At 41.4% G+C, this 18,547-nt stretch overlaps 1 protein-coding gene across 3 annotated transcripts in view; it reads right to left on the minus strand.

The window, feature by feature from the left end:
* Nucleotides 1–8,972: 8,972 nt before the first annotated feature.
* CEP43 (centrosomal protein 43) overlaps nucleotides 8,973–18,547 on the minus strand; it is a 40,892-nt gene continuing 31,317 nt past the window's right edge. Inside the window, exons 8-12 of one of the 3 annotated variants that reach the window (XM_074990251.1) lie at nucleotides 17,279–17,391; nucleotides 15,571–15,639; nucleotides 13,656–13,695; nucleotides 12,373–12,454; nucleotides 8,973–11,549 (exon numbers count right to left, since the gene is read on the minus strand). In XM_074990251.1, the coding sequence (XP_074846352.1) occupies nucleotides 11,475–11,549; nucleotides 12,373–12,454; nucleotides 13,656–13,695; nucleotides 15,571–15,639; nucleotides 17,279–17,391 (379 nt within the window). In that variant the 3' untranslated portion in view covers nucleotides 8,973–11,474. Of the gene's footprint in view, nucleotides 11,550–12,360; nucleotides 12,455–13,655; nucleotides 13,696–15,570; nucleotides 15,640–17,278; nucleotides 17,392–18,547 lie in introns of all 3 variants that reach the window. The other 2 variants (XM_074990250.1, XM_074990252.1) reach the window with 2 other exon arrangements.

Raw genomic sequence — 18,547 nt, forward strand, 5'->3', positions numbered from 1 at the left:
ACTGCTTCCCAGGTTGTCACCCATCTCTACCTTCCCTATTAGTTCCTCCCTGTTTCTAAGCAGCAGGTCGAGCCACACATGACTTCTGGTCGGGTCCTTCAGCACTTGTACGAAGAAGTGATCCCCAACATTCTCCAGAAACTTCCTGGACTGCTTGTGTACCTCCACATTGGTCTCCCAACAGATGTCAGGGTAATTAAAGTCCCCCATGATAACAAGAGCCCACGATCTGGAAACTTCTCTCAGTTGTCCAAAAAAAGCCTCATCTACCTCATCATCCTGATTTGGCGGCCTGTAGTTGACACCAACCACCACATCTCCAGTGCTGCCTACACCACTAAGCTTGACCCATAGATTCTCAACAGGCTTTTCTCCCTCTGTGTACTAGAGTTCTGAGCAATCATAGTGCTCTCTTACATACAGTGCAACGCCTCCTCCTTTTCTCCCTTGCCTGTTCTTCCTGAATGGTTTATACCTTTTTATGACATTGCTCCAGCTATGCGAGTCGTCCCACCAAGTCACTATTATCCCAATCAAGTCATAGTTCTTGGACTGGGCCAGGGCTTCTAATTCCTCCTGCTTGTTACCCAGGCTTCTGGCACTGGTGTACACACACCTTAGATAACCAGTCGATCTCCCTGCCCTCACTACTCGAACCCAGGGTCCACTTTTGTTGTACATTCCTCTTTGCATTTCTTTCCGGCCTCCAAGTTCCTTTCTCCCCTCAGGGTTTTGGTCACCATCCCCCAGCGAACCTAGTTTAAAGCTCTCCTCACTAAGTTTGCAAGCCTACTTGTGAAAATGCTCCTTCCTCTCTTGGTTAGGTGGACCTCATCTCTTCCCAATAATCCTTGCACCCGGAACGGCATCCCATGATCAAAGAATCCAAAGTCCTCTCTCTGACACCACTTGCATAAACATGCATTTACTTCCTCAATTCGACGGTCCCTACCTAGCCCTTTCCCTTCGACAGCAAGGATGGACAAGAACACCACTTGCTCTCCAAATTCTTGGTGCAGAACACAAGGGATACATCTACACTAGCCCAAAACTTTGAAATGGCCACGCAAACGGCCATTTCCAAGTTTACTAATGAAGCGCTGAAATACATATTCAGCGCCTCATTAGCATGCGGACGGCCAAGGCACTTCGAAATTGACGCGGCTCGCCACCACGCAGCTCATCCAGATGGGGCTCCTTTTCAAAAGGACCCCGCCTACTTCGAAGTCCCCTTATTCCCATCTGCTCATAGGAATAAGGGGACTTTGAAGTAGCCAGGGTCCTTTTGAAAAGGAGCCCCGTCGGGATGAGCTGCGTGGCGGCGAGCCGTGTCTATTTCGAAGTGCCTTGGCCGTCCGCATGCTAATGAGGCGCTGAATATGTATTTCAGTGCTTCATTAGTAAACTTGGAAATGGCCGTTTGCGTGGCCATTTCGAAGTTTTGGGCTAGTGTAGACATGGCCAAGGAGAGCTGGGTCAAGTGCATAGCCGAAATGGGCGTTAAGAATTCTCTGGTCCTGGAGACATGGAGCACATGTGCAGCCTGACGTGCGCAAGACCTACGCACCACACGTCCCTCAGAACATTCCAGGTACCACAAGGTGATTAATCATTCCTGGCTGAATGTCAGTTGTATTAGTGCGCTTGCTCACCAAGAGATAGGATATTTAAATGCCACATGGGGGTGGGAGTGTTTTTGTACTTAAAGGGTGAAGACTTTGTGGCAACTCTTGTGCATTATCAGAAAACGTGCTGCTCTTACAGGGGAGCTGTGCAGATGACCTGATTTTTACTACGAGTATCCGTTGTGGTTGCCTGGGTGTTTTTTCAGCTCTTCAGCAGTTTAATTGCTGTGCTCGATTTTTTTTCTACTAGTACAATTAAAAATGGTGGTCCTTTTTAATATACTGCAGACATGTGGTTTGATGTCCAACAGTCTGTACACAACACTGCTCTAATGTCAAGAATGTCAAAGATCATAGGTGAAAATTAGGTTTCTAAATGCATATGTCAGACACCTGCCTGATTTTTCAACAGTGCTGAGTGTTTAACATTTCCAACTAAGGTTAAATTAGGCTGGTATTTATGAATTAGTTTGCTCTAATCCATAGGTAAAATTACAGATACTGCATTCACAATCATGTGTGTAAATGATTAATTGGACCACAACTGGCCATTTCTGCATGCAAATAAGGCAACAAAATTAAGCATGCATACACATACAACTAGGTACACAGATCAACTCTATTTGATAACTGTCCTGTATAAAATGGTCTCCTTCCATGTTTCTCTTCACAGATTGTATAATGCATGCTCCTTTAATTAAAAAGGCTAAAAAAATAGGGACCAACTTTCATTTGTTTTATAACAAGACTGTTCCTACCTCATCACAGCATCCTTTACTCACCTACTCATGTCTGCTGTGACCTATTTGGCATTTTCAAATTACTCCACCATGATATGGTGCAGTCTTTCAGAAGTAAAAAATAGAACTCTCTCTTTCCATAGTTAAAAACGCTGTGTTATTTTTCTGGCCACTTTTCCAGTGTGAGGATCCAACCCACTGCCAAGACACAGGCCAAAACAGCTTGAAATGATCATTTTCTTTGCAGGGCTTCTGAGAATAAAAGCTGCATTCAGGCCACTTTTTGCTCAGTCGCTTGTACAATTTATGCTTGTACCTCTTTTTATCACTTTGAAATGTATTTAAAATATTTGAAAAAGCTCTAGTGCAAGAAGCTCAAAGTTGTGTACGGTTTTTAATATATTGTAAATATCAGTGATAAAGTATTGCATATGCACATATTCATAAAGCTTACAGGTTTAAAATTCCTGACTTTCATTTCAAATCTCAGCTGTTCCATGGTTTAGTATCTCAGTGCTTAAGTCAACAGTGGTAATAAAATGTCAAGGAACTGTCCTTTAAAAAAAAAAAAAAGAAGAAGAAGGAGAATTCAATTCTTTCCTCAGAATTCATTTGTTGAATTGATGAACTGGCATTTCAAATGTTCACCTAATAATGCCATACCCTCAAAGAATCTGATGTTGGTTTATGCACTGAGCCTTAATGGGCAGGCCAGTATTTTGGAGATGTAGTCAGAAGGGTGATTCCCAGTGTTTTACAATGTTGCACTTTTGCCTTGTAGTGAACTCTTGCCTAGTCTGTTTGTGATGGAGTGCATGGCTGAAGTCAAGCGAAGCTGCATCTTCACAACCAGTTTTGCTTTCAGCTTCAAAGGCTACGTCTAGACTACAGGAATTTGTCAACAAAATGTCTGTTTTGTTGACAAAACCACGGAGCGTCCACATTGCCAGGAGCATTCTGTGAGATTTCTTGTTGACAGCCTTACCCCACTCGCTGTGAGGAAGAACACCACTGTCAGCAGAGATCAGTTGACAAAACATCAGTCTGGATGTTCTGGGGGGCTATCTATCTACAGAAAAGGCCTCTGGGATGCTACACAGCCCTGTTTGCCATGGTTCCATGTGGCTGTTTTGATAGAGCAGCCAGGCAGGCCATCCACGTTCTGTCCACAGAGCGGATCACTCTTTCAAGCCACCCTGCAATCTGGATGTGATCTGTCAACAGAAGTTTTGTCACAAGATGTCTTGCAACACAAACTTCTGCTGACAAATTGCTGTAGTCTAGACAGAGCCAAAGTGACTACAAAGGAACAGGTCAAAGCCAAAAAGGCTTTATCTACAGCTGGGACTTCTGACTTTGGTAGCAATTGAAAGCAACAGGGAATGCTCCAGTCTTCATGGTGATATGTAATTACTGTTGCTTACAAATAATGCAGAAAGTTGAAATTTAAATGAGCTTCCACTTTTTGCTGAACAGCTTTTAATGAAATAACCAAAGATACTTCCCAAAATGACCTTTATGCTGCTCCAGGTGAAAAGTATTTATTTTGAGTTGGTTGAAACCATCTTATTTCCAAAATGTTTTTAGAAGTTTGCTTCATACTCAGTACTACTATTTAAGTGCACTTGGGTTTCACAAGATAACATCTTCAAAAGCAAAAAGCTGAGAGACAGGTTTAACTAGAAACAAATCACTTGGGAAAGTGCTCAAGTCAGGTTCTGCATCTCTGGCTATGCTGTAGGGTCTCACTTTTCAACAAATTAGACACAAAATGTGAGTTCATTTTGAGAAGCTGGTACAGTCATGTTGAAAAGAAATTTTGAATGTTTGGCAAATCTCTCTACATGCTACCTAGTTTTTGTTCATTAATTCTCAATACAGATAAGCCATGCTATGATTAATAATATTCTCTCTGGAGGTGCAGAAATATGTGGGCATTTTTTGCTGTTTTGTTCTTAAGAATCATATCCAGTGATATTCCCCAGTACTCAGTTTGGGCTGATGTTCATAAGCACATATTTTAATAAAGGCAAGCCAACTTTGCTGACGTCCTTCCAATCCTGAACTTAAGTTTTGCAGCTAAAGAAATCTCAAAACATACAATCGAGATTACCCTATATCTTTATTTGCAGCTCAAACTATTATATGCAAATCAGCAAAAGTCTCACAAAAGAAAGAGCACGGAGCATTGACACCTTTAAAATCCGGTCTTTCGAAAGAGCACGTGGAGCATCTATACACAAAAGAAGTCTCTCAAAAGAAAAGTGAAATAATGCAGAGCTGTGTTCGAAAGCACTCTGCCAGTCCTGTATTAGGAAGAGCGCCCTCTTTCAAAAGATCCTTTAGAAAGAAAATGTGCATAAAATCTCCGTGGCCTGCTCTTTAGAAAGAGGCGTCCTCTCTGGCGCCAGTCAGTTGGGGCATGACACGCCCTAGTCAGCAGCAGTGCCCTGTGTCTGGCCACGTTTAAAGCCATATGGACCCAGAAACCACACAGTAGGATGCTGAGAGTGTGCTAGCAGCAAGGATAGCACAAGCTGCAGAGCATGCCCTCATGGCTGTTCCCTGCAAGCCAGCCCCCAGCAGCCAGCCACCCCGGGAGCACCAGGGCTCCCCCTCAGAGCCCTCACAGAACCTGGAGGAGTCCAGGCAGTTCTCAAATAAACAGGCACCATCGTGGATGGACCCAGGAGGGGGACCCTCATGATAGAGCTCCCATCCTGGTTGTCAAGCCAGGCAACAGCTGGTCGCATGGCACCAGCCTTGGCGAGGGATGCTCCGGTAAGTACCTGGCAGGGTGCACACTCCAGCTCGTGGGGCGGGGGCACCACAGCTGCCAGTGGGCCACTCACACACCCAGCTGGCTGGGGCTCCCAGGACAGTGCAACAACTGCCAGCAACACTCAGCATCTGCCACATGGACAGCACAAGTCCAGAGTGGGGGCAGTCAGACCGCAGCTGGGAAGTGCCCCACATGGGCAGGGACCCCCACAGCGTGCATGATACCCAATGGCCACCTGCCATTGGGCAGGGGCTGGTGCCTGCAGATGGGTGGGGGGCATGGTCTTTGTGCCAGTACGGAGGGACTGACCATGTCTTCCTCTCCAGCTCTGCAGCCACGCCACAGGAGAGCTGGGAGACCCCCAGACCCCGTGTGGTCCCAGACAGCCCAGCAGAGGAGGGGGACCGTTCACCACCCCCAGCAGCAGCACGAGGGGCCCAGAGCAGGAGTGCACAATGGTAACCACCACCACCACCACCACTCATTGCTAGGTGGAGATGAGGAATGGCACCTCCACATGGAGGAGGCCCACCATATGTGGCAGAGAGCCACATGGAAGTACCTGAAAGGCACCTGTGGGACAGAACAGCAATCATGTGGGAGCATGTGAGGTTCCTTACCTGCTTGCCCCTCCTCCCACCACCCTTGCTCCTGTCCCCCTGCTGAGTCCACGCGCACCAGACCTCCCCATAATCCTACCCCGCTATGCTGCCCAGCCAGGGACCCCATACCAGAGGTGGGAGGGCTCATGGCAATCTACCCCCTTGCTGGAGTGGTGCCCCTCCTGGTTGAGTCCCACTCCTGGATGAGCAGCCCCACCATTGTACATTGCTTGCCCTGTTCCCTGCTGTAGGTAGTTTTGTTTTGATGGTCGTACAAACCACAAAGTTAATAGTTTTTGTTATATTTTTGCACCATCCCTGTGTCCCGTGCTCTGGGTGTGGGGGGTGGATGCATGTGTGCGTGCAGGGGTCATGCTGGGGGGGGATGGTGAGCAGTGTACATGCAGGGGGCCTGTGTGGGGGTGACACTGAGTTGCTTTCCAAAGCTCGCCTTTCAAAAATCATGCTGTAGTGTAGACGTAGCACTGGTGTTTCTTGGTACAATCTGAATTCCAGATTTACTCTCAAGCCCCTGGTAGGAAAAAAGTACTCCTTTTTTGAATGTTAACATTAAAAATGTCTAATTAGCTATGAAGAAAGCCAGCCGCTCCAATGATATTTATTAAAACATTTAGTTCCTAGTGATATGACAAAACCTAGTAAATCGGATACCGCTAAAAGGTGAGGATACAAAGGTTACATTTTACGAGAGACATGTAAAATGTAAATATTGCTGTCTCTACATGGGTCATGCACATATTAAAAAAAAGGCAAAGATAAAATGCAATGCAGTGTTCCATTTTCCTCACTTGATTGTAACTTCCACTTTTTAAAAGATTCCTTTTGTCTCTCACTGCTTCCTTTGCTTCGGTTGTTTAGCCACAGAGACATTTCTTGGTTGTCTTATTATGCTTTTCAATTTGCAGTATACATTTGAGTCCCCCCTTCCTAAAATTAAATGCAATGGTGGGTAGTGTGGTGTTTTCCAAATGGTCCAGCTATATTCACCTCTTGGACAGGATCCCATGCTCTACTTTGGACTAAATCAAGACTTGCCTCTCCCCTTGTGCGATTCAGGTCTAGCTACTCCAAGAAGATATCATTTAAGGTACCAAGAAACTTTGTCTCATGAGCATGTCCTGAAGTGAAATGTGCCCAGTCAATATAGGATTACCTTAACTCATCCACTGAATTTATTTTTATATCCTCTAATCTCCCTGAGTATTTTGCAGTCATTATCACCATCCTGGTCAGGTGACTGATAATGAGAATATAGCTGTAAGGATATATTATTGGAACATGGAATTGCTATCCATAGAGATTCTATGGTACAGTTTAGTTCATTTAAGATTTTTATTTCATTGATTTGTGCTTTCTTTCACATATAGTGCCCCTCCCTCACAGGCACCACAGTTCTGTCCTTCCACTGTATTTTGTACCCTGGTGTTACCAAGACTTACTGATTAGCTTCATTCCACCAAGCTTCTGTGATGCCTCTTCTATCAAAGGCATTCACACAAGGCACAGTAGTACACCCCTTACTGTTTAGGCTTTCCTAGTAAGAAAGCATACTCTGATGACAAATAATAAAAATATGAGAAAGCCCAAAAGAGAATTTGAAGAACAGCCAGCCAAACACTCCAAAAGAAACTAATATTTTTACATAAATCAGAAACAGGAAGCCTGCTAAACCAGCAGTGGGGTCGCTGGACAGTCAAGATGCTTAAGGAGCATTCAAGGAAGATACTGCCATTGCAGAGAAATGGCAAGACTTCTTTGCATTGGTCTTCAACATGTGAGGATGTAAGGGAGATTCCCACACCTGGGTCATTCTTTTCAGGTGACAAATCTGAGGAACTGTCCCAGAGTGAGGTGTCATTAGGGGAGGTTTTGGAACAAAGTGGTGAACAGTAACAAGTGTCCAGTACAAGATGGCGTTCACCTAAGATGTCTAAATAAATTCAAATGCGAAATTGCAGAACTAACAAGTGTAGTTTGTAACATATCATTTAATGAGCTCCTGTACCAAATGACTGGAGGATACCTAATGTGATGTCAATTTTTTTAAAAGGGGTCCTGGTGTAATCCCAGCAATTACTCTCTGATAAGCCTGACTTCAGTACTGGGCAAACTAAATGAAACTATAGTAAAGAATACACCTGTCAGAAACATAGATGAATATAATTTGTTGGAGAAGTAAATATTTTTTTTGTAAAGGGAAATCATGCTTCACAAATTACTACAATTTTTGAGGGGGTCAACAAGTATCTGTACAAGGGAAGGTACAGTGGGCTTAGATTTTCAGAAAGCCTTCAAAAAGGTTCCTCACCCTACTCTTTAGCAAATCAAGCTGTGATGGGATAAAAAGGAAAGTCCTTTCATGGACTGGCAACTAGTTAAATATAGGAAACAAAGGGTAGAAATAAATGGTCAGTATTCAGAATGGAGAAAGGTAAATAGTGGTGGTAACTATTTCCTCTAATATTTTCCATCCATGTGGAGATTTTTTTCCATGTTAAGAAGAGATTTTTCTGTGTGCACCAACAATAACACTCCTCCTGCTACCCAATGGTGGGAGATTTGCTACTCAGCTGGGCAGCATTGACTCTCTCCTGCGTGGCTAGACAAGTGCACATCTTAATAGAAAATGTAGTGGCAGCCCCCAAGGGTCTTTCCTGGGACAAATCCTGTTCAACATGTATCTGGAAAAAGGGATAAACAGGGAGATGGCAAAATTAAAACTACTCAACAGAATTAAGTTTGAAGCAGACAGTGAAGAGCTACAAAAAGGATCTCACAAAACTGGGAAACTGGGCAACAAAATGGGAGGTGAAACTCAGATGCTGATAAACAGAAAATAATGAACCATGGAAAAGTTAATTCCAATTATATGTACAAAATGATGGGGTATAAATTAGCTGTTACCCCTCAAGAGCCCTTGCGTGTAGTTGTCTGAAAACATCCACTCAATGTACAGCAGCAATTTAAGACAGAAAATATCATATTGCCTCTATAAATCCATGGTATACCAACATCTTGAATAGTGTATGCAGATCTGGTTACCCCACCTAAAAAAATTAAAATTAGTAAGGGTTCAGAAAAGGGCAATAAAAGTGATGGGGTTATGTAACAGCTTCCATATGAGGCCAGATTAATAGGACTAGTATTTTTCAGCTTGGAAATGATAGGGATAGAACTGAGGTTTATAAAATCATGACTGGTCTAGAGAAAGTAAATATTATTTATTTCTCAAAACACAAGAACTAGAGGTCATCAAATTACATTAATACGTAGAAGGTTTAAAACAGACAAAAGGAAGTAGTTTTTCCACAAAGTACAAAGTCTACCTCTGGAACTTCTTGGTCTTCCCAACCTCCTCTGGCAAAACTATAATAAGCTTCAAAGAAGAACTACGTATGTTTATGGAAGATAGACCTATCAATGGTTATTAGCTAGGGAGGGCACAGATGGTGGCCCTAGCCTGTTTGCCAGAAAAGTGGAACTGGGTGATGGGATGGATCACTTGATGATTACCTGTCCTGTTCACTCCCTCTGGGGCACCTGGCATCAATAACTGTCAAAATAGGATACTGGACAAGAGGAACATTTGGTCTGATCTAGTAGCGCCAATTCTTATGTTCTAAATATCTCCTGTGGAAGAATACATTCTCACGCAGGCTCCTGCTTTCTCAATGCCCCCTCCCCTCACTATGTCTTACTTTACAGGTAAATAATTCTAGACACAAGCTTTTTCACATCTTAAAGAATTTCACTCTCAGTATTGTATGATATAAAGACTTGGCTACTTCAAGGTGGTGGCACATAAGAGTTTGGGATTGTCTAAAGTCTGGGGGGAGGGAAATCACTCTTCTGTGCTCAACATTGTGACATTAGGGCACAAGTAAGATGTTAACTGTATTGCTAATGTTCTATTTTATGCTGGATATTTGGGGATGCACATAAGTCACTTTTCCCCCTCTGCCCTCAAGTAATCTGTCTACTCTATGGCTACAACTACACTAGGGTTTTGCAGACAAAACCTGTGGAGCATCAACATGCAAAATGTGTCTGTTGACAAACTGTTAACAAAAAAGCTGCGTAGATGCTCAGGGGACCCTTTCATTGACAGAGCAGATCAAAATATCAATCCACGTTTGTGTGTGGACACAAGCTGTTGACAGAAGCTTTGCCGAAACATCTCTTCTGACAGTAACTTCTGCAGACAGGTGCTTCTAATGTAGATGTAACCTGTAAGTATAATCTTTCAATACAACCCCACAGGTCAGTATGTAAAGAGCTTAAGTCAGATTGAAATCAAAGTAAAGCAGCTCTACAGGCTGTAGCAGCGGACATGGTCTTGCATGCTACTGTTACTGAGATGGCTAGTAGCTTAGCTGAAATAAAATTACAAAGCCTGCAAAAAAGTGATTAAATTACCTTTATATTCACTGACATGTATCTTTTCCAATGTATTTTTAACAGTGCTCAAAAAACTGCACATTTTGAAGGCTTGTTTCAGTATTACAAATGTCCATGACCTATATAATAGCAGCACCGTGCATGACGGTATAGTTAAGGGACTGTCACTGTTTCCATTACTAACCCTGTTTTTCAAGAGTTGACAATGGAAGTACTACAAAAATGTGCTCCTGGCTAGAACTTAGTGTGTTCAACATTTTAGGCATGGTACTTAAGTAATTGGGTTTAAATCTGTTCATCGCATAATTAGATTCCGATACACAGATAAGTTTAGTTGTTTCATACTTTATGCTTCTTTTGAAAAAAGAGATTTTAAACAATGGAAGTGGGTCAATCCAAATTAAGATTTCCCCCTCCCCCAGTAACATGAATTACACAAACTACTGAACACCTCTTCTCAGAAATTCTGCTATTCTTCATTATGATCGGTGTATCATAGGGAAATCTCACATTTTTATTGGGAATTTAACATCCGTTAATGAAATTATCACACAAAAAGTAGTTTTGAGTAATGTTAATAGTCTGTCAAACACATTGAAATAACAAAGTCCAAAGTTAAGACAAGTACATCAACCAAAATTTTTGAAAGTACCAACTGATTTTAGGTGTTGAATTGCAGATACCTTAAAGGGGCCTGACTTTCAAAAACATATAGCTGATTGCAGATCTCAAGTTGGGCTGCCAAAAATCACTAGTGATTTCTGCAAAATCTTCACCCCTTTATGCATGGAGTGACCAGGCAGATTTGTTAGATGTGTAAATTTCATACAGGCTGCTTTTACTTTCCTGCTGAAGTGTTTATTAAGTTGAAGCTTTAACTTTAAACTTCCTTATCTTATCTAAAAATCAAACTGTTACCATAAGAGTGTATATTCATTATAAAGCCACACATCTGTGTAGAAGTTCTGCAGCTTTGCTGATTTCCTTCAGTTATGTTCTCCTATATAAACTGATGGTTTGGTGTGTCCATCGCCAGCAACAGACATCCAGCGGGGAAAATTCAACTCTTTGTGTGAAAGTTTTTGCTGAACCAAACAAAGAACTACAATTCCAATATACTAGACTCAAGCCGGAATGAACTACTTCATTCAGTTCTTGCTATGGTTTTAAGAGTTCTCTACATCTCTGGTCTTTCAGGAAACACAAGGCACAAGCAGGGAACAGATATTCCAGCAACAAATGATTGTCTCAAAACAGAAGTTCAGAGTCTTCAGTCCAGCACTTGAAACATCTCTACTGTCCAATTCTATGCCACGTCCTCTAGATAATCTGCAACATCCTTTAACTGAGAAATAGTAAGATCTTGAGTGAGGTCTTCAAGCTAAAAGAGAGAACAAAATTAACCAGACCAGATACAATTTTTATTTTATTTTTTATATATATTTCTAAATCTATTAAACAGTCCTGCAAAAAAGTATTTTGGTAGCTTATGATCCTGTCCTAGAATGTGTCAATTCCACCATGAGACGCTACATGTATTCACACGCCTGTGAAGTTAATAAGAAGCACTTCATGGAACTGGGCTTCTAATTGGGCTTACTGCTTTATCTTTCCAACTAAGTAAAGAGTTACTGATTCAAATGAGAAAAAGGTAGTTTTAAATAAAGCAGATCTGGGGTCACCTGTGCTAGAGAATAGGCTGTTGAGCATGCTGTCAGGCAAGAACAATTCAGCTGGTACCAGTACCTATTAATTGTAAAATCACATTGTTCAACAGAATCCTAGCAACAATACTTCCGTGTTCTGATTTAGAAATTGGATAGCCAGCTCTGAATAATGAAAGTTTTGGCACAACTGAGGCAGAGTTTAAAAAAATAAAGTCTCTTGCATATGCTAAAAGATGACAAGAAAACCTCAAGTGTCAGTTATTGCATCAGTCGCAAATCCTTTCACATGCCCAGGCACTAGAATGTGATTTATGTGGCCTTTTGGTTACACTAAATCTCTCCATAGATTTTTAAAAGTCAGTATAAAATCCTAACCTAGTAGTAAGTGAATGTTATACATAGCAGGCAGCTTTAACAAATGACACGACTATATCCAAATTCCTCAAAGAGCGTATTACAATATAACAGTCGTTCAGACATATCTATTACAAGATTAAAAGCATGTCCACACAATAAAAGTCATACTTTGTCACTGACATTCAGGTCTTCTATTTCCACAGAAATTTCTTCTATTTCTTCTCCAATACTGATGTCACTTTTTTCTGAGCGATGACTTGTACTAATGACAGGAAAAAGTATGGGTGAAAACAAACAGCTTATTTTTCTGCTATCCAAAAATTTCCATCGCATTTCGCACCTCCAGAGGGAAGAGTGTTTAGGTTACATAGTCTGATTTGTACAGAAATAAAATTTAATGATAAAAATATTTGAGAACACCCTGTAACTGAAGTAAACGGAGATAAACAAGCAGTGCCATATAAACTGTAGTATCAGTGCCTTAAATATTATTGTTCAACTGTCTGCCCTTTATGCTGCTCAGTTTTCTAGATGAAAGATTCAATTTGTACTCTTAGCTAATTCTAAGAATAAAAATATCAACTAAAATGTATAAAAAATTATAACAATGTGTTGAGAAGAGGCCACTTTCTTTGATTAAAAAAACCTGAAGGTGGTCAACATCCTAAAGATAGGTTTTCAAGATAATCCTGTCTCTGCCTATAAAAAAGTATAGCAGACAGGTAGCAGCACTGTTAAACTGACTGGGTTACGATGAACCTGCTTCTGGTTTAATATAACTAGAAAAGTGAATATTTACTACCAATTTAATATCACACTGTAGCAATACAAGTACAGCTTGCACCTCTAAAAAACAGGATATTCTGGTGCGGCAACTGGGTCATGGATGCTGCAGGACCAGAGTGCGCCAGGCTGGAGACAGTTAGAGCAGGGCCAGACTCAGGCAGCCTGGCCAGGGCTGGCATCCAGCTATGTGTCTGTGTCCAGAGCTGGAGCCTGCAGCAAGGGTGTTGAGTCTGGAAGCCCATGGCAGCAGGACTGCAGCCAAAGACCATGACAGTGGGGCCAGAGCCTGTGGCAGGGGAGCTGTGGCCAGAGCCCATGGCTGTAGGGCTGGAGCCGTAGCCAGGGCTGGTGCTTGCACTGTGGGGACTGCGGGGGAGCCAGCTGCAGGGCCAAAGCTACATCTAGAGCCCATTGGTGATGGCAGCAGGACCACAGCCATGGGGCTGGAGCTGCAGCTGGAAAACATGATTGCTGGCAACAGTGCTAGGGCTGAGGTCCAGCAGCAGTCAAGCCAGGCTTGGTGGTGTGGGGCAAGCAGGGCTGGAATCGAGGCAACGGTGGGCTGGGGAGCTGGGAGCAGGGAACTTCCCCTGGTTCAGCAAATCCCCTCGTTCAGGACCGGTCAGGTCCCGAGGGTGCCAGACCAGGGATGTCCAACCTGTCCTTTTGACTCTTACCTGTTGAAATCATCAACATAGTCATCTTCTTCTGCAGTTCCTAAATAATGGAAAAACATTTTACTGAGTAAGATAGATTCCCTCTGAAGGAAATACAGAGAATTCAAATTATATTTCTGTATCACAGCACAGTGTGTAATAGCCAGCTACAGGTAACAAGAATAGTAAATCTTAAAAGCAGGTTAGGAAGAGAACTCAAATCTCTTCCTAATGTGGACCACCCCTAAACCAACTGCAGGATTTCAGTGGGTTGGATGCATCTTTCATTTCTGCAGCCAAACAGTAAGTAGTTCTATTCTGTTGGATAAGCTGACACTCAAGAAATTAGGATATCCACTTTAATGACCTGACAATCAAAAAAAAGCCAGGAAATTGTACTCCACCTTAGAAAATTGCCCAAAAGTATAAAAAGCAAATGGGACAAAAAATAGGAGAGGCTGTAAAAGATGAGTTACAATTAGCAAGAGATAAAAATGAAAAGAATTAGAAGTCCTCTATGTAGTAGGGAAGGAGAACTGATAATATGTCAAGACGACTGAAATATTTAATGTACCTTTTCCTTCAGGCTTCACCAAAAAGATTAACAATAACAGGAGACTCAGCACCATTAAGATTAATAAAAAAGGAAAGGAATATGTGATAAAATAAGAAAAATTACTAAAGTTGATGAGTTAAAAGTACTCAAGGCAGTAGGGAAATTAAGGAACTAGCTAAAGCAACCTTAGAACTAATAGCAAATTACTTTGAGCGTTCATGAAAGATGGGAAAAGTCCCAGCAGCAAGAACAAGGGCAAACATATTACAGCAGAACCCTAAGATACGCACACTTGACTTGTGCATATCTCAGGTTAACGAGATTGAATGGTGGGGAGATGGCACCTGGCTGTGGGGCAGGGAGTGGCAGGGAGCTGGCCCTGATCAGAGGAGTGGGAAAACTGACCAGCTGCTGCACTGGTCAGTTTCCTGTGGCTCCTGTCAGAGGCCACAGCCTAGAGATGTGCTGGTCAGTTTCCCGGCTCCCACCAGCTGAGTGGAGCCAGGCTGCCTCCTGGTTCATGGCTGCCGGTCACTCTGGGAGCTGGGGAACTGACCAGTGCTGGTGCACTGGTCAGTTTCCTGGCTCCCTCAAGTGCAGGGGAGCCAGGAACCAGGCTGCCACCTGGTTCCTGGCTCCTCCCAATGTACCTGAAATTTGAGTTACACGAGGTTGCCCAGGAATGCAACCTTCACATCACTTGGGGGTTTACAGTTACTATCTTTAACAATAAGAACAAAGGTGATAAGAGTAAGGGGATTTTGATATTGGGGTCCCCCATGTAGCCGAGCCACGTGGGAGCGAAACATGGCAATTTCGAAGTGCCGTGGCTGGCAGCATGTTAATGAGGTGCTGAATATGCATTTCAGCGCCTCATTAGTATTCTTCGATTTGGCCATTAGCATGGCCATTTCAAAGTTTTTGGTAAGTGTAGACAGCCTACTTCTGAGATGCATTTCCATGCTGGATAATTTACTAGTCAAATATTTCACAACAGAATTAGGAACAACGATAACTAGATACTGATGCCATCATGCATATCCAGAAATATATTGCAATTCCTAAAAAAGTAACTAACTGTGTAATACTAAAAGTAATATGGTAAACTGCTTTAGAGGTCACATCATCTTGACATAAGCTGCTATAACAAGACTTTTTTCTTCTTATAGTAGGTTTCCCTCTTATGGTTAGTCAACAATACTGTACTGACAAGCAGACCTTGTGTAAAATATTTCTGCTAGAAACATACAAATAATTCCTGACCATCAGAAATTTTGCATACAGAAAAATTAATTAGATCTTGCTTCTTTTACTCAAGCAAGAGTCCTGCTGACTCCAGCAGTGAGAACTATTCATTCCCTGATGATCAAAACTACTTGCCTAATTCAAGAGATCCAAGTTTTGTATTCACCAAGTGTAGATCTTTTAAAACAGAATTTCTATTTGCATCTATAAACAAAAGGAGAACTAGGTTTCTTTATTGTTTAAAAAGTGCATACTTAAAACACACCCAACCAATTAAATCGAGTATATTTTCTAATGGCTATTTTAAGAGCCAATCCTGAAAATGCTTACAGACACATAAACATATAAATACAGGACTTGAAGGAATCGTGAGACCATCTAAGTCCATCTCCCGGCAAAGAGGATAGATTAAGTATACGTAGTCCATTCCAGACAGGTGTTTGTCTTCATGAGTAAAGCCATACACATGATTTGTGCCACTGATTATTTGTAAATTGGGTACAAAAGATCAGCAAACATCCTTTGTTCCTCAGGGATAACAATACAGTTAGAATTTGGATGGGCAATGCAGAAATCAATTTAATGAAACAATATTATGAACTTAATTTCAGCTATAGGTACTAGAATTGGTCAAAACAATTTTTTTTTAAAACACATATTACTGGAACTTTCTAAAAGTGGTCACTTTTAGAAAGAACATGGGATGCATGTGATGCTTGCAGATGAGGTGGCAGCTCTTGCCAAGGCTGTAAATGTCAGCTGGGCAACAAATTCAGAGCTGGAAACCAGCCCAGCTCACCTGTATGTTAGTATTGTTAGCGATGGGGGCTAGATTAATAAGAATGTGTTTAGTCTCTATAAAATCCTTCTATGTCGCTGCATGCATTAATTTTAACTGTAAGGTCTGTATCACATGCTATTAGGTAATATGCAAATTTTGAGTTACAACTGTAAAAAGCCTACGCAAATAAGCAGAGTGGTTCTCTGGCCCATCATGGAGGACTACATAAGGTAAGTGGGCTACTGTGAAGCATTAAAATACAAAAGACTAGGCCAACAGACATGCAAGGAGACTTGGCCCATCAAACTGAATTCTGGAAGAACGAAATAAAGTGGGCATGAAAATTCTTCATCTCTTTGCTGTTTACACTCTCACAGCAGGGATGGGCTAGGAAACAAAAGATCGGGTCCACTTGGGTTAGCTCTAAAGGACAGTCCAGATTATTACAGTCTTTAGGAACCAGAGATTACAATTTATATATGGATATAATTTTTGCTTGACCCTCAGGTTTTTTTTCTCCTATAGCACTCAGGTTTTTTTTTTTTTCCTCCTCCTCTTTAATGAATCCTCACTTAGTTTGCTGTAGGACTGGCTACAACTGTTAGCTTTGGCATGAGATAAGAGGTACAAACTGACCTTAAGTAAATAATTGGTTTCCTAGGACTGAGATCACCCTTAATTGTTTGTGATATATGGTCTAAGTGATCATTTATCACTAAGTCCAGCTTGCTTGAGTTGCAAGGTAGACTGAAGGGGCCAGGAGGACTGTCCATGACTCTATGGGAAGACACAATAATGCTTCAGGAATACATATTTGTTACTAGGATCAAGACCTCTAATTACAGAGCATACAACCAGTTTGAGGTATTTGCCCTGAGGTTCGCACTCATGGATGCAAACCACTTCACTCAGTGTCACACTGTAGATTAGTAGTTTCTGGTTGCAGAAGATAAACAATTCATTTACATTATATCACCCAGACCATGTGATTAATTTCTGAAAACGTAATGACTAATCTCCTGCCCTACTCAAGATACAAAAGAATTTCTATTTTATACTTACGCTCAGGCTCTTTTAGTGAAGGTGCTCCAGCAAGGGAGCTTAGCCCACTACTTACGGGTGGTGCCTCTGAAAGAGATGCTGGGCTTTCTCCTTGTTTGTTGGACTCAGTTTTCCTAAAAAGGGAAACAATTTGTAACTAGACAGACTCTCTTCTACCATCCATTAAATATAAAGGCAACTAGAAATGATACTGTATGCTGCAATAATTAGGTGAAGGAACTATTTGTTCTACAATCTGAAAAAGGTTGAAAACTTTCTACTGGAAGTTGGTAGTAAAAGCGTCAAGCAAGACAAGCAATAGAAGTTATTTTCTCACCTATTTATATACATGTGCCTGCCTTCTGTCGCAAACTCGTCTCCTGCATTTTCTTCAGTATCGCTATTTTTATCAAGGGGCCTTTGTTATCCCCACGAATACCAGGTAGCCAAGAAGAAAATCATCAGGCATAAATAAACATATCATCCAGTTCCTGCCTTCCAATTATGATCAGTTTTGTTCAACAAAACTAGGAACAGTTCTTTGTAGAAAGAATGCCCCTTGAGAGTGCAGTAAAATAAATTTCATTGCCACATAATAAAAGGGATTAGCTGCCACTAAATGTAGGAACAGAATATAAATTAACGTATTATTTACACATAAAAGATTCAACAGGCACAGTGAAAGTTAGTTTAATCTTAACCATTCCCAGAAAACATCTTCAGTCACCAAGTTGTGAATGGCTTTATGTAATGTATTTTATGGCCATCTCGTGAGATGATGTATGAGCAGAATCTGATTTTGCATTAAGTTTTATGTCTATTTAGACAAGTTTATTAGGCCATTACATAGTTTTATAATGGCTCCAAGTTACATGTATATACAAATAAAATTTGATCCACTATGAAAGATTACAGTGATTATTTCACTGCACATAGAATACATCTCTATGGAATTTTGTTAATTAACATTTTGCTAATTCATTTACCACAGTTTGCACACATAAAGATGCCTTGCTGTGGAATTGCTATAAGTATCTGCAAGCTACTTAAATAAGATTCACAAGTCTAAAAATATATGTAAAATTGTTATAAAAATCGATCTTTAGATCTTTGTTTCTTTTCTGACATGGAGATTTCTATATGACAATTTAGTTTTGCTATGTAACTAAGGCTTCCCTTCTTTAACTTTTGTCTTTCAAGGCTTTTCAGGTAGCAATTATAAACAGGTATTATCAGCCAGGCAGTGGTCTTTTCTGCTTTTATGTGATGGCCATTTATATACTAGTGCAA

Source organism: Carettochelys insculpta, chromosome 3 (genome assembly GCF_033958435.1).
Source record: "Carettochelys insculpta isolate YL-2023 chromosome 3, ASM3395843v1, whole genome shotgun sequence".
Taxonomy (NCBI): domain Eukaryota; kingdom Metazoa; phylum Chordata; order Testudines; family Carettochelyidae; genus Carettochelys; species Carettochelys insculpta.